We start from the raw sequence: 26428 nt of genomic DNA, 5'->3' as shown, positions 1-26428 counted from the left end.
CAGGACTTTTGCACAGCAAGAGGTCCAATCTTCCCCCATCTCCGTGGGTGGCGTCTAGACCTTCAGGCCCTGGGTTCCTATGAAGGAGCCACTGTCCTGGGCCATATAGCACCCTGGCAAACAGGAGCTTTAGATACCCAAGGTTCTAAGTCCTGGGCCCAGGGTCCAGCTCTCTAAAAAGAGAAGCGTTATGGGCAAACCCCATGGCTTTGGGGTCAGGATACTGTCCACTTTAGCACTGAGGCCGTTGGACAGATCCGGTTAGCCTGCCTTGATCCCAAGGATGTGGAGGCAAAGCTAAACCATGACCAACACCTAAGACACTGGCGAAAAAACTGAGGTACTCCTCCTATGGGAGGGGGTTATATAGGGAGGGGCACTTCCTGTTTGAGATTGCCAGTGTCCATCACCTGAAGGTACTCCATATAACCCACATAGTAATGAATATGCCGCTCTGTGTCCCGTGATGTACGAGAAAGAAATCATGCATGTGAACGTGTCCCATAGGAAACCATGTAAATGAACTGTAGTGTGTTTCTGCAAAAAAACATCTGAAAACAAAGGTGTGACCCCGGCCTGAGATGTTTAGTAACATAATGGGGTTAAAAAAAACTAACAATTTAGGCCGATACGTATTCTTCTACATATTTTTCGTAAAAAAAAATCACAATAAGCGTTTATTGATTGGTTTGCGCAAAAGTTATAGCGTTTACAAAATAGGGGGTATTTTTATGGCATTTTTATTAATATTTTTCTTTTACTAGTAATGGCGGTGATCAGCCTTCAGACACTTTTGACACATTTTTGGGACCATTGGCATTTTTATAGCGATCAGTGCTATAAAAATGCATTGGATTACTATAAAAATGCCACTGGCAGTGAAGGGGTTCACACTAGGGGGCGGGAAAGGGGTTAAGTATGTTCCCTGGGTGTGTTCTAACTGTGGGGGGGGGGACTGACTAGGGGAAATGACTGATCTTCTGTTCATACGTTGTATGAACAGAAGATCAGCAATTCTCTCCCCGACAGGACCGGGAGCTGTGTGTTTACAGCTCCCGGTCCCTGCTCTGTAACGAGTGATCGCGCGTGCCCAACAGCGATCGTGCCCGCCGGGCACGCGCACGGGAGTCGGGGGAGAGCAGGCAGCGCGCACACGCCCCTACTGGCCTGTGCAAGAGCCGACGTATAGCTACGTGCTCTCGCGCAGGGGAGCCGACCTGCCGCCGTAAAACGACGGCGGCTGGTCGGCAACCAGTTAATTGTTTCGGCCCTACCGTCAGTGTTAATTTGCTTGTCTAAACCCCCTAACTGCTACATCTGCAGGACAGCTTGTTCTGTTAAAAAAACAGCAGAATACCCAAACAGAATCACTGGGTAAAAAAAAAAGAATCAATGTATAAAAAGGAAAATGATTACAGGCATCACATCTAAGAATTGGTAAGCTGCAATATAATAAATGTTTGCTTTTGGGTTCAATACCACTTTATGTCGTCCCAGTCCACCCTGTTGAATGTACAGTATGTGCATTTGTCACGATAGAGAAAGTCTGTAAAGAATGATCTCTGGCCTCCCTGCCAGAGTCTGGCAATATCTATTCTAGAAGAAGAGGCAATAATCTTGTCGGCAGAACCCCAACATAAAGCTTTATGTCGATATTTAATAGCGAGATTAGCCCGTGGCTTGCACACACTTCCCTGGTTTGGGAATCACTGTAATATGTGCTTGTAATGTCTCAGGTCAAATGTTTTCACTTGATGCAATAGAGTTAGCATAGAAAGTCAAACTGGGGAAAAGTGATTCCTTAAAGTTTTATTAAATGCCAGTGTTAAGCCATCTGTGCCATATTCTTTTTCCGTGCCCATGCTTGTTGTTACCTTAGAAAAAGTTTTTCCTGAGAAAGGACTCTAGGGGTTTTAAGTATGTCAGCTAGTAAAGAAGATAGATTAGCTTGTTGTAAGTAACTGAAGATAAGTGCCTTTTGGTGTTTTGGTTGAGTAGAAGGAGAATGTGTTACCGTTACAGAGATTCTGCTAGAACGCTGAAACGCAAGCAATAGAAGAGGTTGTATGCACCCTTGTACCTAAAGGAAGTTTTTAATTTAGACCCCATACACACTATTAGATTTTCTGCAGATTTTTGTTTTCAGATTTACCAAAACAATGTAGTGCAAGGGCCTATCTGTTTGCATACAAATTGAAACTCTTAAGGCTCATTATGTCACTTTCTTCATTTTCTGTAAAGCAAAATTGAATGTGCACTTTGGGGTGGTTTTACTAAAGACAAATAGACTGCGCACTCATTTTCTTTAGTAAGTGTAATAAGGTGGCGCTTCACTTTGTAAAGAATACCCAATCAAGTGCATTAAAAAAAATGCCTGCACATGATTGGATAATGGAGTCCCAAAAGGTCAAAGGGCAGACTAAATTCCTTAGTGAAATAGACAACTGCATTAGTTAGCAGTCTGTAAAAAAAACAGGATCTCTAAATTTGGTTAAGCAAAACATACTCATTAGCTACTCAGCAACATGTAATGTAATTGGAATTAATAGAACAGCTGACAAAATGGAGTGGTGTCACCCATAATATGGAGAGAAGGCAGGGGGGTCCTGTTCACTGACACCTCGGCTGCGCCACAAAGACTGGTAAATGCATCCTGCCAGCCTGGAAGCTCAGGGACTGCAACGTGGAGGTTGGTACAGAAGATTTCTATTTATTCAGGGAACCTGAATAGTGAAGGAGCATCCAAGGCTGGGTTTCACACTATTACGAATTGAATGAGGATTTCCCGGCATTCCAATTCGCATGACAGGAGACTCTGACCAGCTCCCAATGGAGCTGGTTCACACATCTCCGGGGTGGCTGCGGAGTGCATTGTACAGGGGTCCTGTGCATCTTTGACTCTGTTTCAGGTCCGAATTCAGGCAAAAATCGGACTCGATTCATCTCTGAAAAGGAGAGCAGGGACGCAATGGACTCCTACTTTGAGCTGCTCTGCACAACAGTGTGAACCCAGCCTAAAAGCAATAAGACACGTGGGAAAGCCTCAGTTATAAGGAAGATTTGCTAAGCATTGCTTATTCACGAGTGGGCACTCCAAGGTTTCTCTAGCCAAGTCAGGGTACACTGTGAGTGTAGAGCCACAGAAATTGACTGAAGGCAAAGCTTACACATTGCTGATTCTTTCTCCTCAAAATCTTTTGGCGATTCATTAGACAGTACTCTGTCAAAAAGTAAGGAGAAAGTTACCTGTTTACCCAGCAGCGCATCCTGCAGGTCCTCCTCGGTAGCCCCCAAATGTGTATGTTATTTTGTCTTCTCCTATTTCCCTGGTTATCCAACTTATAGAGTATGGTGGAGTGTGTGATCTGCCATCTGCCTGCCAACCCCCCTGAAGCTCCCATATGGCTTCATCATGAGAATCTAATCTGACCTCATAGTTCTCCACTCAGGTTTAAAAGACCAGAGAGATCAGATCGCATGACCGCCATTTCCCTTGGAAAGTGCCTCTTCTAGGGACTGGAGTATGGCTGCTATTTCTGGTTTAGAAGGCAAGTATCTTATCAGGTCTGATACAGATCTAGGACTACCAGTAACACTGATTGAGGGCTTTGAAGAGCAAGAGGATGCTGGGGATCGGATCCTGTGATAGCTGTGGTGGAGTGATTCAGTCCCGCAGGCACAGGAAGGTGGTGCCTGTTCGCTAGACCCCTGAGTTTCCCCTGCTTCTGCGGCCAAACAATGCTTGATGAGGCGAAAGAATGGAGATCATGCCCATCATGTTGCACCATGGGGAGTGTAAAGCCTTATAGCCAGTGATAGAGCCCATTTGTTACCATCCAATGCCATTCACAGGCTGCATGGTCTTTATTTTAATCAAAGAAAATAAACTAAACTTGGCAACATAAGTGTAAAAATCACATTTAAATTTGAAAGAGTTTTTTTAAATCCATGGGTGCAAACTGAAAGTGCAGCTCCTGCCAAAACGTATTTCCCAGATTTGAGCTGTGAAGAGTTAGACCCTCTGTCAGGCTTTTTCTTGCTGTCTCTTACCTTTATAGGTACTTTGTTACATAGTTAATAACGTTGAATAAAGACAAAAGTCCATCCAGTTCAACCGGTGTGGGGGTGTGTTCATGTAGATAATCATTTCCCATATCCTTATATATTGTGTTCACTAAGATGCACGTCCAAGGGTCTTTTAAAACTATCCATACTCCCTGCTGACACCACCGATTGTAGAAGAGAGTTCCACATCCTTACCGCCCTGAGTGAAAAACCCTCTACGCAGCTTAACCAGACCGCCCTGCCGCATACTGTAGCAGGGCAGCCCGTCTGCGCAAAAAATACGTACCTGCATGTGCTGCAGGATGCCAAAACGCTGCTCGCACTGTGATTGGACACAGTGGGAGCCAATCAGCGGGTCTGGTGGCCAACATGGCCACCACGGTCCACCAATTGTTCTGTAGTGAGACGGAGCAGCGGTGTGCCAATGTAAACAAGGCAAACCGCTTATCTGTCAGGGAGCAAAAGGGAAATCTTGTGTTTCAGCTAGGCTGAAACATGATCTCTCTTTTCATCCAGTGTATACGTCCCCCACACAGTTAGAAAGCACCTTCCAGGCACACACTTAACCCCTTCCCTGCCAGTGTCATTTATACTGTGACAGTGCATTTCTTTTAGCACTGTATTGGTGTCACTGGTCCCCAAAAAGTGTCACTTCACTGATCAACGCTATTACTAGTAAAAACAATAAAAACAATTTAAAAGTTCCTCAATATAATCTCATAGATTTTGGACTCTATAACTTTTGCGCAAACCAATCAATATACGCTTATTGGGATTTTTTTTTCCAAAAATATGTAGCAGACTACATATTGGTCTAAATCGATGAAGAAATTTGATTTTTTACTTTTTTTTTTATTGAGAATGTTTTATAGTAGAAAGTAAAAAATATGTTTTTTTATTCACACGTCTGTCTTTTTATATTGCTAGCGCAAAAAAAAAAAAAAAATTGCAGAGGTGATCAAATACCACCAAAAGAAAGCTTTCTTTGTGGAAAAAGGGACAGCAATTTAATATGGGTACAAAGTTGCAGGACTGCGCAATATTTTAGTTAAAGAAACACAATGCCGTATCTCTAAAAATGCCCTGGTCAGTAAGTGGGCAAAACCTTCTGTAGCTGAAGTGGTTAAGTGATTGTAAAGGCAGAAGGTTTTTTATCCTGATGCATTCTATGCAATAAAATATAACGAAAGGCAGTCCGTTTTTATTGCTGCCCGGGACTACCCTCCTCATTGGCTGAGACACAGCAGCGGCGCCATTGGCTCCTGCTGCTGTCAATTAAAATCAGTCAGCCAATGAGGAGAGAAAGGGGGCAGGGCTCTGTGTCTGAATGAATACAGGAAGCTGTGACCCGGCTAGGGTGCCCTTACAGCAAGCTGCTTGCTGTGGGGGCACTCAGAAGAGGGAGGGGCCAGGATTGCCGAAGAGGAACCCGAATAGAGGAGGATCTGGGCTGCTATGTGCAAAACCATTGCATAGAGGAGGTAAATATAACATGTTTGTTATTTTAAAGCAAAAAAACAAGACTTTAAAATCACTTTAAGGTTAAACCGCTTCTCTTTCAGTCTCCTTGTGTGGCCCAGTGTCTTACACTCCTTTAGACTGAATCGTTTCCTACCTACGCTGGGATCACCATTGAGATATTTTTATATGGCTATCATATCTCCTCTCAAGCGTCTCTTCTTGAGGGGAGTAAAAATTTTGTGCGTGTAGTCATTCCTCATAATTGAGGTCCCCCAGTCCCCTTAATAATTTTGATACCCATCTCTGGACTTGTATTTTCACGTATTTATTTATATGTCAGAAGAACAGAAAGAGGGGAAATTAAAAACTATGCGGCTTATAGGGGGGTGCCTTTAACCCCCGCTAGCGGCTGAAGAAAGGGTTAAATGTGCCTGTGTAGTGCTGCTGCCGAAGCGCTTTGCAGAGGAGGCATTTTGCAGGTGCTTTACAGGCGCTATTTTTATCCCACTAGCACCTGAAAAACGCCTCCAGTGTGAAAGGGGTCTTGGTGTCAGGAAAACTTGGGAGAAGTTATTCATACTGATAATAGATGAACAAAGTATCAGGCAGAAATCACACTTAGTGCTCTGGACTGGTCATGTCTGAGGTTTGCAATCACTTTAAGTTTAAAGTATTACTAAACCTGCAACAGTAAAATCAGTGTGTATATGCAGTAAAACATGCATGTTGTACTCACTGTGGAACCCAAGGGTTTAATCCCCCGCGTTGTGTAAAAAGCCTGTTCGATCATGTCTTCTCTGATCCTCTGCTTCTTTTACTTCCATCTGCTTATAGTACAGAGCCTCGGAGGGACTCTGTACATGCTCAGCTTAGCGTGTATTGCTAGAGAGTTTATTTATTTATTTTTACTGGAAGGGTGCATGTGATCAGCATAGGGCCAATCACCACTGTCCAGACAGAGGGTCAGGGGTCTCATAGGACAATCTAATGAGAATAAAAACTTCTCCTACAAGTTTTAACCAGTGCTCAGGCAGACAGTGATAGAAGTCACAAGACTGCTATATACTGCTGATAAGAAAGGGTATTTAGCAGTTTATATTTACTAAAATAATTGCATTTCTATGTTATGTGTACTGTGGGAGACCATATATAGTGAATGCAGGATCCTGGACTTAGTAACACATTTATTTTAGGCCTTGTGTACACCTGCTTCTGCTAAACGGACGTTTAGGAGCAGTTGGGCATTTTTTTCAACTGCTCCTGAACGCTCCTCTATGTTATCTTATCAGTACATGTACACGGGGTCGTTTACAGTCGTTTCTAGGCAGTTGAGTTTAGAGGCTTTTTTTGGAAAAAAAATGGGTTTAGAAGCTGAGTTTTCAAGCGCCAAATGCTTCTAGATGCGGCTAAACCCGGTAACTTGCATTTAGCTGAGTTTTATTTACAGGTGTTTTTCATTTTTGGCTAATTTGAAAAAAAAAAAAACACGGCAAAACGCTGCTGAACGCAGCATTTAAACGTTGCAAAACTGACGTTTTAAACGTGGGTTACTACAGTATCTGTCAAGTTAAATTGTTCAGGAGAGATTGTAAAAACAACCCATGTACATGAAGCCTTAGCCTTTTCTTTTAATTGGATCTGTGTACTGCTATGTCTAATCTGTTTTTGTATTGTTTTTCTTCTTTTCTCAATCAGAGGAAAGTTTTATTGAGGCCCAATTACTCTGGATAATGAAGGAAGCACATATCTGTCCAGGCTAGGCTTAACAACCTGCAAAACAAGATGTGTTTGTTCTTTACTCCACTTCTTCTAAGCACATATGACATCCTAACCACCTGGCAAGATTTTCCACAAGATATTTTAAAAGACAGAAGCTGTTCCAACCAATTTACATATGAATAAGTGAGATTACACGTAAGTCTTTTAAACTGTTAAATAATGCAGTTATATATTGACAACCTACCTGGAGGAAGAACCCATAAGCTGCATCCCTCGGTCAAGTAAGGCATTGGCTGACAGACCCTGTCTCACCACCTAAAAAACAAAAGAAAAGGACTTACAGTGTCATTGTAATGTTTACAAATGCATGGCAAAACTACAACTAGGAAAGAGGGGACTGCGGATTGTGTATACCCTGTATACTAAGCATGCTAAATCAAATAAACTGTAGAAGATTTGATTACATTATTGGTATGTGGGGATAGAGCAGCCAATTAGTATTTCACTGCATGAAAAAGGGAGGTTTTCAAGGCATACAGTACATAAAAACACTAGTAAGGCGTTAGAATCTAAATTACAAAATAATTAAGATCACAAAACACTCAACAATTTAGAATCTGTGAGAATAGTTTTCTAATATACCACCTTTCTTGGCACAAACAAAAAAAAAAACACATCAAGATTGATTAGATATTGAACCAGCTTGAGAATGCTGGTCAACGGATGACCCTTAACATTTGAGCTTATACAACACCTGGCAAAAATTAGAATTAAAGATATGCCTCAAAACTAATTTTCATTTAACATTCCAACCGTCTGGCTTTAAGAGGCACTTAAAAAAATAAAGAAAACTAGTCTGTTGCAACTGTTTTTGCAGATCAAGCAGAGGAAAAAAACATGTAATCACTCAATTCAGAGGAAAATAATATGGAATCACCATGTACTTGACAATTCTAAAACAAACATTTGCATTCGATAACATTCTGAAAAAGGATGTCATCATCACCAAACATCCTTTCAATTGATGGAATAAGAAGAGTGTCCAAAATCTCAATATAAACCTGTGTATTTATTGAAGATTTAATGACTGTCATCTCCTCTGTACCTTTACCTGACACGCAACCCCATATCATAATATCATCAATGATTGTGGAAATTTGCATGTTTTCGCCAGGCAGTCGTCTTCATACATTTCATTGGAACGGCACCAAACAAAAAGTTCCAGCATCTTCACTCTGCCCAATGCAGATTCATAATTCATCACTGAATATCACATTCATTCAGTCATCCAGTCCATGATTGCTTTTCCACTGTAACCTTTTTTTTCTGTTTAATTGTTATGATGATTTTCGTTTGGCTTTTCTGTATGTAAATCCCATTTCCTTTAGCCAATGTCTAACAGTTGGGTCACAGACATTGACTCGTTATTGACTATTTGTTCCTCATTTGTATTGTTGTGCATTTTCTGTTTTTAAGGCATATTGCTTTAAAGCGCACCTTCAATAATTTTTTCATCGTTGCATTTTTTTTCCTGCCAGTAAATACCTATTACAGCCCACTTCCTGTTTCTTGGCTGGTAAAAAGCCTAGGCTTCTGACATCATGCACAGCTCTCTCTCTCACTCTGGTAAGAGTTTGCTAGGGAGGCAGGGGGGGGTGAGTCCTAAGTGCCCTATCTTGGCGCTTTAAGGTCTTCTTTTGTTTGGTGCAGTTTCAATGAAATGTATAAAGACGACTTCCTAAAGAAAACATGCAAATTTCCACAGTCGTTGATGATATGGGGTTGCATGTTAGGTAAAAGGTACGGGGAGATGACAATCATTAAATCTTCAATAAATGCACAAGTTTATATTGAGATTTTGGACACTTTTCTTATTCCATCAATTGAAAGGATGTTCGGTGATGACATCATTTTCAGGATGTAATCTGATGCAGATGATTGTTTTAGAACTGCAACGTACATGGTGATTCCATAATGATTCCTCAAAATTGAGTAATTCCATATTGTTTTCCTCTGCTTGATCTGCAAAAAAATAGTTGTTACTCACTACAGTTTTCTTTCTTTTATATTTTTGTTAACGGTTTCCTAAATCCAGAAGGTTAGAATGTTAAATGAAAATAGTTTTGAGGCATGTCTGTGATTAGCTTTTTTTCTACACAATTAAATGAACATTTTCCAAGAGTGGTGAATCCTTACTTTTTGCTAGCCCCTGAACTTAATATATATTTACACAGAAGTAGAACATAAAAAAACAATACATAAAAATGGGGCTGTATCTTACATTAATGGAATTATTATGTAAAATAAATGCTCGCATGACTTTTTTTCCCCATTATTTACTATATGTTTACCTTAAAAGTTGGAACACAAAGCTGTTCATAGGAAGTTGGACTTTCTTCACTGGTTGGAGTGTCTAGGTCTAATGGCCTATGTAGGGAAGATTTTGAAGTTCTTTTATTTGTTGGGTGTTTTACAGACCAGTTAAACACCTGAAACTGGCTCAGATAGTTCTGATAACAGGACATAATTGGCTGCTGAGTAGTCTGTTCATTATCCACAGGTTTTTCGGCTTCCATTGCATATACATGTTCCAGTGTTTCCTCTTCCCCACCTAGGGCAGAGACGAATGAAGCCTGAGAAGCATGAGTTCGAAGTGGTAATGTTCTTGGATCTAATCTTCCATCCACCTGTGTAGTAGCAGTTAAAGGACCCTCTACACTGTGGTAAATTGATCCTCTGCTATAGTCAATTTTTTGAGTTTGCTTTTTCCTTCTTTTTCTCCCCGGATATGTGCCAGGACCTTCATCACTGCTTATAGGTTCAAATTCCTCGGCCGCAGAAAAATAAGCTTCGCTATCTGCCATAGACATACTAGAGTCCATTGAACGGTACTGATGGAAAGAGTTGGAGTCTGCAGATGGAGTATATGGAAAGGAGCCAAAGCTCCTCCTCTGTTTTGGAGAGTCTAAGACATTCTCATCACTGCGTGAGACATCACTACTAAACTGAACTCCAACTGGACCTATTGGTTTATCCCCATAAAATGCAGCTGAAAGACTCTTTGTACTACCTAGCCGCGTGGAACATACAGATGCCTGACGCTTCAGTGGAGAGCGAAGTGGAGAATGGACTGTGGACCGGTCCTGAGAGTTTGGTGAAACTGGACTGCTTCCTGAGGCTTCAACTGTAACACTAAAATAAAAAAATAAATGTAACTTAGCCCATGTGATGTCACCATGTTTCTCCATATCACATATAGTATATAAAAATACAGTATACAAACAACCCTTTGACTATTTTCTGAAAGCTGTTGCAAAAACATGATTGCACCAGTCTGTGATTTACAGTTTAATTAACACACCTTTAACGGGGTATTACATTGTATGCAGTGCAAACAAACACCTGCACTTAGTACATTAAAGGCAAAGTCCACCTTTTGCTTGTAAAATCCATATCTTAGAGTACATACAGGACATAGGCATTACAGGCATGCAAGTTCAGGTGACTGGACACTGGCAAAAAGACTGAGGATCTCCATAAAAAATACCCTCCTTCCCAATGCAAGCCTCGGTTCGTTAGCAAGCAATAAGGCTAGATTCACACCTATGCAATTGGTGTTTTGCATTTGCTCGGGCACAGCAGTTCATTCATTTGCGAGAAACACAAGAAAACAGTCCCTGAACCATTTTTTTAATTGCAACCTCACAGAAATGACATGTGCTTTTGCAGCCTGCTATTTCCAGTCATTAAGAATCAATGGCAGCCCCACGTGTCTGCTAAATAGCAGCGCAGTTCGCCTGCAGATTCAGGAATGAGTGCAATTTGCTTGCATTCCTTCACCTGCATATATGAAAACTTAGCCTAAAGGGACCACAGAGTGGAGGGTGGCCTATGCCTTGTAGTATAGTCCAAGAAATGGATTTTACAGGTCAGTCAAATTTTGTTCATACATTACAGAACACAGGCAGATTCAGAGAGACGACTGGAACAACACAAAGCAATACCAATCAGAGGGGTGCAATTAAGAAACTTTATGTTGATAAGCTCAGGATGTACTGAATCTAGTAGAATGATCCATCACTGGAAAGGGAAAAAGCCTACCTTTGCTGAATAGACCCGAACTACAAACTGACATATTCACCTAGCAATGGTGGAACAGGATGGACTGAGACCCGTGCAAGATCTCTCCGGAAGAGGGAGTCAGATTGTCCAAATTAGGTGGTGGCTGTGAGGTAAACTCTAACAACTCAAACCATATCCAGGGAGTGGAGTGTCACTTCTCAAGGGTGTTTTGGAGAAGGACAAAAGGATGGAAGCATTATGGCCTGATTGAGGTCAAAAGACGACACCATTTTAGGCAACAAAATAATACCTTAGGCTGCAGGATGATCTTATCCATGTGAACTACCTGGAATGGCTCCTTGCAAGGAAAGACAGCGAATTCTGACATCCTTCTAAGAGAAATGAAGATATATCCTGAATGTGCTCAAAAGGAGGAGCTTGTTGAGCCGAAAGCACTAGGTTCAGATGCTTTGGTGCTACCAGATCATCTGGGGAAAATTAGATGAGCTATGCCTTGTGCAAAGGCCTTCGCCAGTGAGTGAGATGCCAACAGCCACTGAAATAGCCAAGGCCTATATTTCCCCATTGATTATATCGGGGCCAAATGCAAATCCTGTCTTGATTGAAGAAAAGCCAAGATATGCCCGAAGAAGTACTGGCAAGGATTACATGTCTAACCCTTTACACCAGGCAAAAAAAAAGGCTCCCAGGTGCAGTAATAGACCTTCTGCAAAGTCGATTTACTGGTACTTAAAAGTGTAAGCAAAACCTACGTTTCCAGACTCCTGTCTCTCAAGTCCTGGGCTTTAATACACAAGCTGTCAAATCCAGCAACCAAGAAGCAGGATAGAACACTGGAAACTGAGAAAGTAGATCCAAACAGTCTAATGGCCACTAAACATCAACCAGAGTACACCTACATTCTTCTTAGACAATGTTTGTGACCACAAGTATCACAGAGACACCCTGGAACTTGATTCAGCAAAACTGGCAGAGGACCTTTAAAGGAAGGCATATGTCAGAGAGAATTGGTCCCACATGGTCACCAGAGAGTGTCCACTGCAAAGGCTCTTGGATTCTCAAATGAGACTTGCTGTTCTCTCTGCCACACCCATCTCTGGCAAATGTCCCAAAACAACTTTGAGTGTAGGTACCGCCCCTTGAATCCAGCTGCTAGTGAGAGAGAATACACTATGAATGTATATGGATGACAGGGCCGCAAAGTTAAAAAATCTGCCCACTGCAGAATCAGGTCTGCTTCTCACTGAGATGCATGGCTACTGGTTCCACACTGGCAATTAATGTAAGCCACTGCTATGGTGCAGTCTGACTAAACCTACGAGGAGGAGGCCTGTCAGAGACAAAATTAACCCTTTGACATAGGGAGTCAGCCATCCCGTCCATGCAATACTTCAAGGCAGAGGGTAGGAGTTTAAAAGCTCAAGGTCTATATAAAAATGGATCCTGGATTACGGGATATGCTTTCCTTTTCATACAGGAGTCCTTCCATGTAGATAAAATTGGCAGCCAGGCGAGGATGAATAAAATTTCTCTTTATTTTGTACAAGAAGTACACGTTTCAGACAGAGCCAACACTGCTGTTGACTCAGTTTGGAGCATGTGGACTTCTTGGACAAAATAAAGGGAAATTGTATTCATCCTCACCTGGTTGCTGACTTTATCTACATGGCACGACTCCTGTGTTGTGCATTTTTTGTAGAGACTGCAAGTGTCTGACAGACTGCCATTGAGGCAATGATGGGATGCATTGCTGGACCTATTAGCGCAAAAAAGGATTTGTGAAGAGCCTCAAGCCTCTTATCCATAGCATTCCTAATTGCAGCCCCAGTGGTTCCTAGCAGTTCCAAACAGGGGAGAGTAGAGATTAACCTTCAATTTCCCACTTTGTAAGGGCACACCCCCTCAGCGAGGGGGTCGTCAGGGACTTGGTGACACCAATGCAGATTACACATCTGCTCTGGACCCGTAGAACACCCTGTGGCTAACCTAACAAGCTGCACAACGTGCCAAGGTGGGTGCCTAATGCAAAATCCAGTGCCCAAAGCAATTTTACAGACAGGCCCCACGTATTCTCTGGTAGGGTTTAATTATGGCCACTAAATAGCTCGTCATGGGACACCGCATTACAAACTGCATAATATTGCACCGTGGCCATAATACAGCAAAAAAGAGTAAATTGAAGAAATCAGTAAATAAGACCTCACCTGGAATATGCAGTTCCGTTTTGGGCAACCAAACTGATAAGAGGCACGGAGGAGCTCAGCTATGAGCAAAGATTAGAAGAATTTAACTAATTCCCTCTTGAGAAGAGGAGATTAAGGAGACATATCATCAACATGTTCAAATACATAAGTGGTCCATATAGTGAACTTGGTTTTGAGTTATTCACTTTAAGGTCATCACAGAGGACAAGGGGGCACTCTGTACGTCTAGTGGAAAAAAGATTTCATCTCCAAATACAGAAAGGTTTCTTCACAGTAAGCGCTGTGAAAATGTGGAATAGTCTCCCTCCAGAGGTGGTTCTGGCAAGCTCAGCAGATTGCTTTAAAAAAGGCCTGGATTATATATTATAATTTATATTATTATACAGGTGTGCTCATAAGTTTACATACCTTGGCAGAATTTATGATTTCTTGATAATTTTTCAGAGAATATGAATAACAATAAAATCATTTTTCACTCATGGTTAGTGTTTGGCTGAAGCCATTTATTATCAATCAACTGTGCTTACTCTTTTTAAATCACAATGACAACATAAACTACCCAAATGACCCTGATCAAAAGCTTACATACCCTGGTGATTTTGGCCTGATAACATGCACACAAGTTGACACAAAGGGGTTTGAATGGCTATTAAAAGGTAACCATCCTCACCTGTGATCTGTTTGCTTGTAATTAGTGTGTGTGTGTGTGTGTGTGTGTGTGTGTGTGTGTGTATAAAAGGTCAATGAGTTTATTGACTCCTGACAGACCCTTGCATCTTTCATCCAGTGCTACACTGATGTTTCTAGATTCTGAATCATAGGGAAAGCGAAAAAATTGTCAAAGGATCTGTGGGAAAGGTAGTTGAAATGTATAAAACAGGAAAGGGATATAAAAAAATATACAAGGAATTGAGAATGCCAATCAGCATGTTCAAACTCTAATCAAGAAGTGGAAAACTAAGGGTTCTGTTGAAACCAAGCCAGGGTCAGGTAGACCAACTAAAATGTCAGCCACAATTGCCAGGAAAATTGTTCGGGATGCAAAGAAACCCCCACAAATAACTTCAGCTGAAACACAGGACTCTCTGAAAACATGTGGTGTGGCTGTTTCAAGATGCACACTAAGGAGGCACTTGAATAAAGATGGGCTGCATGGTCGAGTTGCTAGAAGAAAGCCATTACTACTCAAATGCCACAAAGTACCCCGCTTACAATAAGCCAAACAGCAAAGAGACAAGCCTCAAACCTTCTGGCACAAAGTTATTTAGAGTGATGAGACTAAAATTGGACATTTTGGCCACAACCATAAACACTACATTTGGAGAAAAGTCAACAAGGCCTATGATGAAAGGTACACTATTTCTGCTGTGAAACGCAGAGGTGGATCGCTGATGTTGTCGGGATGTGTGAGCTACCAAGGCACAGGAAATTTGGTCAAAATTGATGGCAAGATGAATGCAGTATGTTATCAAAAAATACTGGAGGAACAGCATTCATCAGCCAGGAAGCTGCGCATGGGACATACTTGGACATTCCAACATGACAATGATCCAAAACACAAGGCCAAGTCGACCTGTCATTAGCTACAGCAGAACAAAGTGAAGGTTTTGAAGTGGCTATCTCAAGTCTCCTGACCTCAATATCATTGAGCCACTCTGGGGAGATCTCAAATGTGCAGTTAATGCAAGACAGCCCAAATTTACAGGAGCTGGAGGCTTTTTGCCAAGAGGAATGGGCAGCTTTACCATCTGAGAAAATAAAGAGCCTCATCCACAAATACGACAAAAGACTTCAAGCTGTCATTGATGTTAAAGGGGGCAATACACGGTTTTAAGAACTGGGGTATGTAAGCTTTTGATCAGGGTCATTTGGCTAGTTTCTGTTGTCATTATGATTTAAAAAGAGTAAACACAGTTGATTGATAATAAATGGCTTCAGCCAAACACTAACCATAAGTGAAAGAAAAGTTTTTGTGTTCTCATTCATATTCTCTGAAAAATGGCCAAGAAATTATACATTCTGCCAGGGTATGCAAACTTATGAGCACAACTGTATATTATAATATAACTGGGTACTAACATTTATAGGTAAAGTTGAGCGAGGGAAAATCTGATTGCCTCTTGGGGGATTGGGAAGGATAACTTACTATGTAATAAATGTAACCAACACAACAAAAAATCCCCACTCAGTAGAGGAGGAACATTCAACACCTAAAGAAACTAAAAAAAAAACTAAGGCTTGCAGGGAGTGGGAAAGTAAAAAAAAAGGGGGCCTCACAGTCTTTTTGCTAGTGTCCAAATAACTCAAGGTGCCTGCCTATAATCCAGCTGTCTCCTAATCCGCCTATGTCCTGTACTGTAGGAACAAGAAAAGTCTGTTTACTAATTGTTTCTATCAGAGCCTGAGAAACATTGCAACTTCTATCAGTGGATTGAGGCTCCTGCAGATTCATCCTCCAGCTAAAGGCCCCTACCGAGGTACAGACAGCGGATGTATCAATGGACTACTATTGTATGGCAGATGGAACTTGTCACTCTATTCACAGAACTCTGTGAAAAAATGGCAAATGTGCCGGTGGAGACAGAGTGGCACCGAATTCAAAGAGGTGACGTAAGTCTGGGGGGGAAGACTCCACAGATTCACTAAGAAGGTGGGACAGTTTGGGGGTTGGGGGCTGTAAACTGTGGGAATAACATGGGTATAAATAAAAATATGGGTGTAATATGAAACATGGTCAGTAAGGCGGACTTAGTCCTTAACGATACTTAATTCAAAGGCCAATGAATATAAACCTTTATAACTTTTGCATACTCAACAAGGAAGAGATAACATTTGAACATAACATAGCAAATGTAAAAAATGTATGTTATACCCTTCCAGCAACAAAAGAAAACCTGGTAAAAAAAACTTTCTAGCATAAACGTTGTATAAAAATTGAGGTTAAAGTTGGTTAAACTGGTAATATAGAATACTAATCGCTTGCAAAAAATTCTTTACCTGGAATTGGATTTGTTTACAGAAATAATTAAAATAAGAAGATTAACAGCATTTACCTTCTATGAGATTCTTGTGACTTGGCTCTGGGTGGAAAGTCTATGTTTCCCAAAGTTTCTTCAGTTGCAGAAGAAGGACTGTCTTTTTCACCAGCCAGCAATGGCAGAGCAGCACTGCAACTGCTGTTTTCATCAGAAGATGAAGAACTGTGAGACCGCAGTGGCACTTGTAGACTCAGATGCTGTGCTTTTCTTTCAATCTCTATGCCTACAGACCTGGCGTCCCATTCTTTTCTTCTACAGGCAGCGGACTTACCTTGAAAAATAAAAATGCCCATTTTTATATTTGGACAAGTTTTAACAGGATACAGTTGAAAGCTAAAATGTCCTGCATTTAGGAAATAGCGCAGGCACCTAGAGGTGGGTTGCACATAATTAAGCAGCACTCAAGTCTTTGCCGTGAATCTGAAATACTGAGCCACTTTGAATGGCAAAGTTCTGGCACCTCCTGTTATTACCGAAGCTTGGCCATCCTATCTCTTGCATATTTCTATTGGCTAGTCGCCGCTAGTGAGACAGCCCATTATAGTGATGGGCCAACAGGAAAGTGAGGGAGATGGGAGGGAAAGACAAACCAGGAAAACATTTGGAAAATATTACAAAATAACATTAATGCAAAAGTAAAATGTTATTTATTGAAAACGCACTTAAATTGCAAGTTAAAAGAGTGTATGCATCCACACTTATATATAATATAATAATAAATATTATTTTACATCAATTATTATAATTATTAGAGTTACTTCTATTTCTATTTCTTGTCTTTAGCTGCTGTGCATATTCAGTGCAGGACCTGGAGTTGTCTGTGACCTTGTGGCTTCAGCTCTGCTGGCTTCTACACCTCTACACCAATTAAGCTCATATTGTTGCATAAGGGGAAGAGACCATCACTGTACTGAAGAGTGTGGAACCTTCCAGTTCTGCCCCATATTCTGTTTTCTCATTTGGTATATGGCTACTTTGTAACAAGAGGATGAAGCAGAAAAAAGGGAGGATTAGGATAGGATACAACTGCCTGAATATATGCCTGGTTCCTGGCAAATAACAAAATAAAAAAATAAAATAAAAAAAAACCTGAGTGAATGATTGCATAATTTCCCTCTAGATTGTACCACCCTCAATCACCTCCAACTTATGCTGATTAACGGACTCTAGAAGGTGGCATATGGATATGAAATAAGGAGAATGCAAAAGGGAACATACATTTCAAGCACATTATAGATATACAGTTCCACCTGCAGTTAATAAGGAGTGCACAATCCAAGCATCAATCAGCTCCTACCAGTAACATGAGTAATGGTTTGTGATCGGTAACAGCAACTTTGATGGCTTCCGAGTTTAATTAAGCAAAGTACAGAGTCTGCTTGTTTGTGCTCTGGAGGCATCTTATCCATTATATTTGCTAAATTCTGCATGTATTGGAACCGATTTACTGTGCATGGTTTATGCATGGCTGACATGGTCAGTAGTGACTTTGACTCCTGGATGTTTATAGTACTTTATCCAGCTAAACACACGGTATCCATATAATTACTTGCTGGCAGTATTGTACAGATTTGGGAATTTTCTGAGCCTTTTGTGGATTATTTATTATAAACCATTTAAAGTATAACTAAAGCCAAAAGTTTTTTTTAAGTTTTGGATAGAGTGCACAGGGATTAAAACATCCAGGGCTTTTTTTCTCAGAAAATAAGTGCTGGAACTCACCCTCCCCAGCCAACGCCCCACCCCAACCATAACCTCACCGCTAGCCACACTTTCCTTTAGAGGTGAAAATTACGCGGGTTGCCAAATAGTGGGTGTGATCGAGGCTCAGAACTGTGTATCGCAGAAGGCGCAAGGTTCAGAAAAGTGAAACACAGAGTACAGGACTCAGGAGTATGTATTGTGCAGTGGAGTGCATATCATACAGGGTGCAGTAGCCATAAACATGTACAGTACACAATATTAAAAAGGTACAGTATGTACCATACAGCATAGAGACTATGATCAGGAGTATGTAATGTACACTGTACATACATAATCTGAGGCAAATGATACACACTCCTAACCACTACCCCTGTATACTGTGCTATACATTATATAATCATGACCCCTGTTCTCTTTATACTAGGCTGTTACCTACTTCTGACCGCTGCACTCTATCAGTTTTGTTGTACCTTACATTTTCCTGACTGCTGAACTCTATGCTGTATGTTATGATGTATGTTATGATGTATTTTGCATGCCCCTGACTGCTATAATCCCATAGCTCCCAACTGTCCCTGATTTCGAGGGACTGTCCCTGATTTGAAGCAATGTCCCTCTGTCCCTAATTATTTCTCATTTGTCCCTCATTTCGGTCTGATCTATATATTTGTATATAAAATGCACGTTTTATCTATAAAAAAGTGTTTTCCAGTGATAAACCTTTTAACTGATTTCTAAATTGCATTTGTAAATTCCAAAATCCTATATAAAGGAATAGTAGTGGTAAAAAAAGCATGTGAGCTTAACCAATCTTATTTTTTTGTACAATTCTCCTTTAAGGGGGCGTGGTAAGGGGTGTGTTCTATGCCTGCATACTTTTGCCGATAGGTATCCCTCATTCCCATGTCAAAAAGTTGGGAGGTATGTAATCCCCACATACAGAGTTGTTGGATTATTCAACATATAGCCCTTGTGTACAGAGGGCAGTGGTCGGGAATATGCAATATAGAGTGTAATGTGCAGTACAGCATACAGTGTGCAGGGGTCAGGAGTACGCAACGTAAAACCCACTGTACAGAGTGCAGCATTCATTAGTATTGTCCAGGGGCCATTAATGTAACATATGCAAACCCCCTTCCATGCTATAACCTCTGCACAAATACTTCCATTTGCACAAATCTCTCACTTTTTTACAGATCCCCCTCCCCAGCTCTCTCACTTTTTTCACTGATCCCTATTTCCAGCTTACTCACAAATCCTCCCACCCCCAACACAAAAAGCTCTCTCGCCTGTTCACAGATTGTCCTCCTCCCCCACAGCTCTCTATCACACTGCAGAATGCAGGCATCCAGGGCTCTGATAGCTGTGCCCGGGCTTTTTTTTAACACAGTGATGTTCCACAGCTCTGCCTATTAAGAAATTAAACGGAGCAGAGGAGGAGTGTCGCAGCACTTCCCTCCTCTCTGTGCTACACAGTTGTAACAGGCTGCAGGTGGAGATGAGAAAGAAGCTGCCTCCCCAAGCCCTATATTTACAAACAATGTGGGCCATTGCAGCGTCGAGACCCGGGACATCCATCCTAAAACATCAAGCATCATGTGCCCTGGATGCAGTGCCGACACTAGCACACAGAAGCTGGTGGAGGAAGTGAGGCCTTTACTTTACCTTGTGCTTCATGACAAGAGGGAGGGGACAGGGCTGCCAGAGGTGGCAGAACTCTGTTCTGACACGTTCCGGCAGAAAAAAAGCTCTGAGAACATCTGTAAGTTTTTATTGATGTTTGTACCCCCATTATGCAGATTCAGCCTCTTTATTTGTCCTATTTACCATTATCATTGAAAGTGAAAGTAAAAGAAAATCAAACATTTTGGGTTGTCCTCAGAAAAGTAATAGAGGGGAAATCTTCCAATGGGGACAATCTATCAAGGGATAACCCTCCCTTACTCTACCCCAAAGATCTTTTGGATCTGATTGTGCAATACCCCATTATATATTCAATATGATGTATTTTTAGTAGTGAAATGTGCTTATGAAGATTTTGTATTAAAAAGAAAAAGGCAATTTTGAAAAAATGTATACAGTATCTCACAAAAGTGTACCCCTCACATTTTTGTAAATATTTTATATCTTTTCATGTGACAACACTGAAGAAATTACACTTTGCTACAATGTAAAGTAGTGCGTGTACAGCTTGTATAATAGTGTAAATTTCCCCTCAAAATAACTCAACACGCAGTCATTAATGTGTAAACTGCTGGCAACAAAAGTGAGTACACCCCTAAGTGAAAATGTTCAAATTGGGCCCAAAGTGTCAATATTTTGTGTGGCCACCATTATTTTCCAGAACTGCCTTAACCTCTTGGGCATGAAGTTCACCAGAGCTTCACAGGTTGCGAGTCCTCTTCCACTCCTCCATGATGACATTACGAAGCTGGAGAATATTAGAGACCTTGTGCTCCTCCACCTTCCGTTTGAGGATGCCCCACAGATGCTCAATAGGGTTTAGGTCTGGAGACATGCTTAGCCAGTCCATCACCTTAACCCATCATGCTCTGCTTCAGTATGTCATAGTACATGTTGGCATTTATGATTCCCTCAATGAATTGCAGCTCCCCAGTGCCGGTGTTCCGAGGAGAAATGACCTCAGTCTAATGCCTGCCCTGGAAATGGGAGTGAGGGGGGTGTTGAAGCTGGAAATGGGAGTGAGGGGGGTAGAAATGGGAATGAGAGGGGTTGGGGAGTGGAAATGGGAATGAGGGAGCTGGTGCATGTGACCATTTCGTTTCCACCCTAAATATGAGTGTAACATGATAAAGGGTTTAAAAGCAAACTATACTTCCACATTAGGCATTTTTACAAGAGATTCATAGATAACAGATGAAGGAGGGGAATGGAACTTTCCTACCATACAATAAACCTAAACACGATTACAACCTACCTTCTCCCACTTTTGGCACCTCTTTAGTTATAATCCATTCATTAGGATGTAGCAAAGATTGTCCATAAAACATATCAGACTCTGAGCTGGTGTTTGAGAATGCTGAGCTGCTTGAAGGGGTCAGCTCCTCCAGCCGGAAAAAGTCAACTCCTGTGGCGATACCACCAAAAAAACGGCAGCCTCCTAGACAACCACACTTATTCCGGCTCCTCTTATTTTTTACTGCATCATCAGGCCACAGGAACCACAACCTAATAAACACACAAAATGTCTGTGAATATAACGTTTTGTAGTAATAACTTTTCTAAGTAATATTTTGCATTGCCTATACTGTTTATGTACAATAATTTGTTCCACTAAAAATTATTGATAAAAACAAATGTCTAAATAGTTTGCTAACCAAAGAAAACCCCATTCTTTAGATCATTATAATAGAATGAAATCTGAAAAGCCATTTTATTGGCTGAACACATTATTTCATTAAAATGCACGCCTATTTTTGTAATGTAAACATGTCACAAAAGACATATGAAGGCTGGCTTTTCTGGAATCATCTTAAAATTTCTCATTGCATGGATGTTATTATGAATCATTGGCATTTATACTTTGGATAGCTGACTCGGAAGCAGTGTTACCATCCTACCAGATTGATATTACTGACACAACACCCAAAATGTACTGACATTTCCAAAAGTTACAGAATTACAGTTTTAAGTACACATTTCAGTATATACAGCTACAAATAAGTACAATATGCAATTAGATATGTGATTTAAGGCAGATATTAAGACAAAAAAATGATTTATTATTTTATTTTCGATATAGTAAGTAGCTCAGGGACAGGAGGGAAAGAAATTAGAATGGAAAACACACACACACACACATAAAAAATTTACTCTCACAGCGACACTGACAGCAGTCATCAACCCTGTCCTCAGGGCCCACTAACAGGCCAGGCTTTATGTATTACCTTGGGGAGATGCAGACTAGAATACTGCAATCACTGTGCAGCAAATGATATCACCTGTGATGTATTTCAGTTATCTTGCAAACCTGGCCTGTTAGTGGGCCCTGAGGACAGGGTTGATGACCACTGACCTACACGACACAACCCCTCCTGAGTCACAGAGACTATCTCTCTCTACACCAGGTGGTCCCATTCCAAACAGCACTGACAGTCCTCCTACTGACTTGCCTTGCTCCCTTAGACCCGCATACAAGGCTCTGGCTGCTCCACTTGGCTCCCTTGCACCATGACATCACACAACACTCTCAGACACCACCTGCACCAGTCCCGTTCCCTGCTGGCAACAACTGAACACACTGTAGCAGGCACTCAAGCAGTCTCGATCGCCTCCAGACCCAAACTGCGCATGGGCAGTTCCGAGCTGAGTGTCACAGCCATATTTTTTACTGGCAACCTTTTTCTCTTACTGGCATTTACTGGCAGGAGAAAAGAGCCCATTTTTTACTGGCTGCCAGTAAAAATACTGATGGTTGGCAACACTGCTCAGAAGTATAAAGATTAGAGAAGTGTAAAGTCATAAGGCATTATCTGCATGCTACATGTACGTCAGTGACTTAAAGTAATGAAGCAAGAACGATGGCATGAAAATCACATTTTCAGAAGCAAAATTTAGTAATAGCACTCCCCTTTTTTAGTTTGTTACATTTTATATTTAGCAGCCAATAAAACAGTGTTTTGGACATACCACAAAGTCCAAAGGATTCTGAGACACCCGAGTTATACTGCCACTGGACACTGGTAAACAAAAGCTGTTAATCAGCTAGGAAATGAGGGGAAAGCAGTCTAAAATAGATAATGCTACAGCCAAGATCTGGCCTTTAAAAGCACTTAAAACAGGCTTTTTGTCCTGACCAGATTGAATGAAGGTCAGAATGCATCCCGCTGAGAATTGTTAAGATAACACCTCCTTGCTTCTCACTATGTGAAGCACGCTTTCCAAGTGTGATGGAAGCCCTTGCAAAAAGTGGATTTCCCAGCTTTTAATGCAGTAGTTAAATCCGCTATATAACTTTCTATTTTAAGGGCCCCCAGTTGGGTTTTGCCATAATGTGCAAGTATCCACAGCATATTAGTACATTAGGGCAGATTTACCTGTGAATGGACTCCCAGCGATGCGGTGGGATCGCTTAAGCAAGCACCCAGAGCTTCCATCTTCTCCCGGCCTTCCTTCCAGGTACTGTGCCTTCAGCCATTTAATAGGCCGGGCCGCAATGATGTCACTACCGCACATGCAGATTAGGGCAATAAATGCAATGCGTGGCTCATTGTACATGACAGTTGACAGGCAGGAGGATGCGTTTATGGGAGAAAAGACCAAAAGGGTCTCTTCTGTCACGTTTCAGACCGTAGGCCTGAATGATCAATTTACGGACCCAATGGGCAATGGAAGTCTTGGAAGCTGCCTGCCCCTTCTTGGGTCCTTCTGGTAAAACAAAAAAGGAGTCTGATCCTCGGATCCAGACAAATAAACTCTGACTGCTCACACTACATCTAAGGGGTGCAGTTGTCTCTCTTCCGCTGAATGAGGCTAAAAGAAAAAAGAAGGCAAAATAATGTCCTGATTCAAAAAATGAAAGGCCAACGCCACTTTTGGCAAAAAGGATGGAACAGGTCGTAACACCACCCTGTCGTGGTGAAGGATCAAGTATGGTTCCCTGCACAAAAGGGCTGCCAACTCCCGACACCCTTCTAGCTGAAGTGATGGTCATCAGGAAGGCTAGCTTGCGTCACAGCAAGCCTAATGGTATTTCCTCGATAGGCTCAAACGGTTGTTTCTGTAACACCAACAGCACCAGGTTTAAGTCCCAAGGACACATAGGTGACCTAATGGGGGAAGCAAATGAGTTACCCCCTGCATAAAGGTTTGGATCAGTGAATGGGAGGCTAAGGGCCTTTGGAAGAATACTTACAAGGCCGGAATCTGACCCCTGATTGTTCTCAAAGCCAATCTGATTTCCACAGCAGACTGTAGAAAAGACAGAATTCTCCCAATCACATATTTCCGAGGATGCCATTTTCTGACTTCACACCAAGCAATATAGGCTTTCCAGATCCTACAATAGGTCTTCCTAGTAACCATTTTCCTAAATAAACCAGCCTATACAATTGACCATGTAGTTGCCATCATCCCTTTAAACTTCTCCCAATTGATGTATTCCTTCTAAATGGTGCTGTTCTTTTCCCTCTGTTTTTTAGTATATCTGCTGGATAATCTCCACAGGTTACATATTCTTTGGGGCACCTTTTTCTCTCCATATGGAAAACATTTCATCTTGAGAGTTAGTCCACTTTTCCATAAAGTAAGTGGGATTCCTTTATTTTGTCCTTTGACAAATACAGACTTGCTTTCATCATCCATGAGTTTTTGAATGACCTTTTTTACTATGTATTGATTTTTCCTTTGCTAGATTCACTTTTTTAAACACCTTTTTTGACCTTTTTGGTCTCAATCTCTGATGAGATAGTGTTTGGCGATTTTATGTGGATTTGGATTACGGATCGGCTTGGGGATCTTGGGTCAGCACTGTGGAGGCTATTTCAGGTGTAGAATGGAGACACAGCCATAGGCACTATGAAGTGAGTTTTTTATTGCATCTGTATGAACTTGTACAATATTGAATATAATTTCATTGTATATATTTTTCAATCAACATTTTCTCTATTTAGACAGTAAAGACACTTTACATCCCTGATGAAGATCAAACTTTGAAAGTTTTTTCGGAAACGCGTCGGATCAGTCCATCTTTCACAAATTCACCTCTTTGGGGTGAATTTCATGTTGTAACATGGCATAGTGTCAATCTGTCTATTTATATGTTTTCAATGTAAATGTGTTGTTCTTTTTCACCAATTTTGTATTTCATGTAATTTTTGTAATTTTTCTACGCATATGTATTAAAATATATTTTTTATAATTTTTTGAATATATATTCTTTTCGTTGCCCACATAATCCCAACCCTAGAGGTTTCCACATTACCAAGTAACCATTTTCCTTCCCCAAACACGTTCGGGTGTAAGGATGAGCTCTGTTTTGTTCGCATTGAACTCGTGCAGAGCCCGCCAGGAAGTGTGCACGACGCTGCGCTAATAACAGCCAGGGAGACATTTCACGATCCCTGCAGCCGAGCATTGGGACAATGTCTGGTGATTAGCACAGCGCCGTGCTCACTTCCTGGCGGGCTCTGCACGTGTTCTATGCGAACACGCCGGAGCTCATCCTTATTCGGGTGTAAAGACCATTCCCCTGGGCAGATCTGCTGGTGGCTGAGATAATCTGCCTTCCAGTTCTCTACACACTGGTTATGGACCACGATAGAACTGACACATGTCCCTATGCCCAGGTTAATATATGGTTCACTTCCTCCTAAATTGAATGGCTCCGGTACCACCCTGGTGGTTGATATAGGCCACTGCAGTGGCATTGTCAGACTAAACCCTGATGGGGCAGTCCTGAAGCTCCACCGTCCAGGACCGTAGGGCCAGACGTACCGCCCGTAACTCCAGGATGTTAATGGGCAGGCAATGCTCTGTCCTTGACCATCTCCCCTGAGCTTTGAGCCCCTCAAGGGTTGCTCCCCAGCCCGAGAGACAGTCTGTCTGCTGATTGTTCCCATAGAAACAGGTAATCCCAAAATAGGTATTCCCTGTGCTTAAAGGAGAGTCAATACAGGAGGGCAGCTTCTTGGTAAATACTTATGGTGCTGTGCCAAGGCAGAGGCACAAATCTGTTTTTTATCCCATTGCAAAATGCAGACAGCGGTGGTGAGGTGAAAAAAATGTAGGCATATTTGCTCTCCATCGATCTCAGAAAATCTCCTTATTAATGGGGTGCAATCACTGACCAGACAGATTCCATATAAAACTTCTGGACAGAAAGGAATTTGAAGTGAAGGTGCTGAGATGTGAGCTTGCGACCCCATCTTGGAGGGTTTCTGATGCAAGAAAAATTGTTGCAGCTACACATCACCTCAATAAGGACCCCCACAGTAGATCTATGAGCATGACATCCTCCTGGAGGATTTGTTGAATGTGGAAGAAAATGCCTATCATGACCACGCCTTTTCTTCTTCCTCCTCTCAATGTAGTAGGCTTGGTAAAGAAAAATCACAGGGAAACCCCTCTGGCGTAGGTATTTACAGCCTGTGTGCCTCATATTCATTTGGAAGTCTGCCAGCTGTTCCAAAGCAC

General features: G+C 41.6%; 1 protein-coding gene across 1 annotated transcript in view; it reads right to left on the bottom strand.

Annotated features, from left to right (window-relative positions):
• The window catches only part of KIAA1109 (KIAA1109 ortholog), a 393986-nt gene that overhangs the window by 179192 nt on the left and 188366 nt on the right, over positions 1 to 26428 (bottom strand). Inside the window, 4 exon segments of the mRNA XM_040330387.1 lie at positions 7490 to 7560; positions 9597 to 10437; positions 16586 to 16841; positions 21213 to 21463. Coding sequence (XP_040186321.1) covers positions 7490 to 7560; positions 9597 to 10437; positions 16586 to 16841; positions 21213 to 21463 — 1419 coding nt within the window.

This window comes from Rana temporaria, chromosome 1, assembly GCF_905171775.1.
Source record: "Rana temporaria chromosome 1, aRanTem1.1, whole genome shotgun sequence".
NCBI classification, from domain to species: Eukaryota; Metazoa; Chordata; class Amphibia; order Anura; family Ranidae; genus Rana; species Rana temporaria.
The sequence above is the reverse complement of the archived record's forward strand: the minus strand, read 5'-3'. Positions and strand labels throughout refer to the sequence as shown.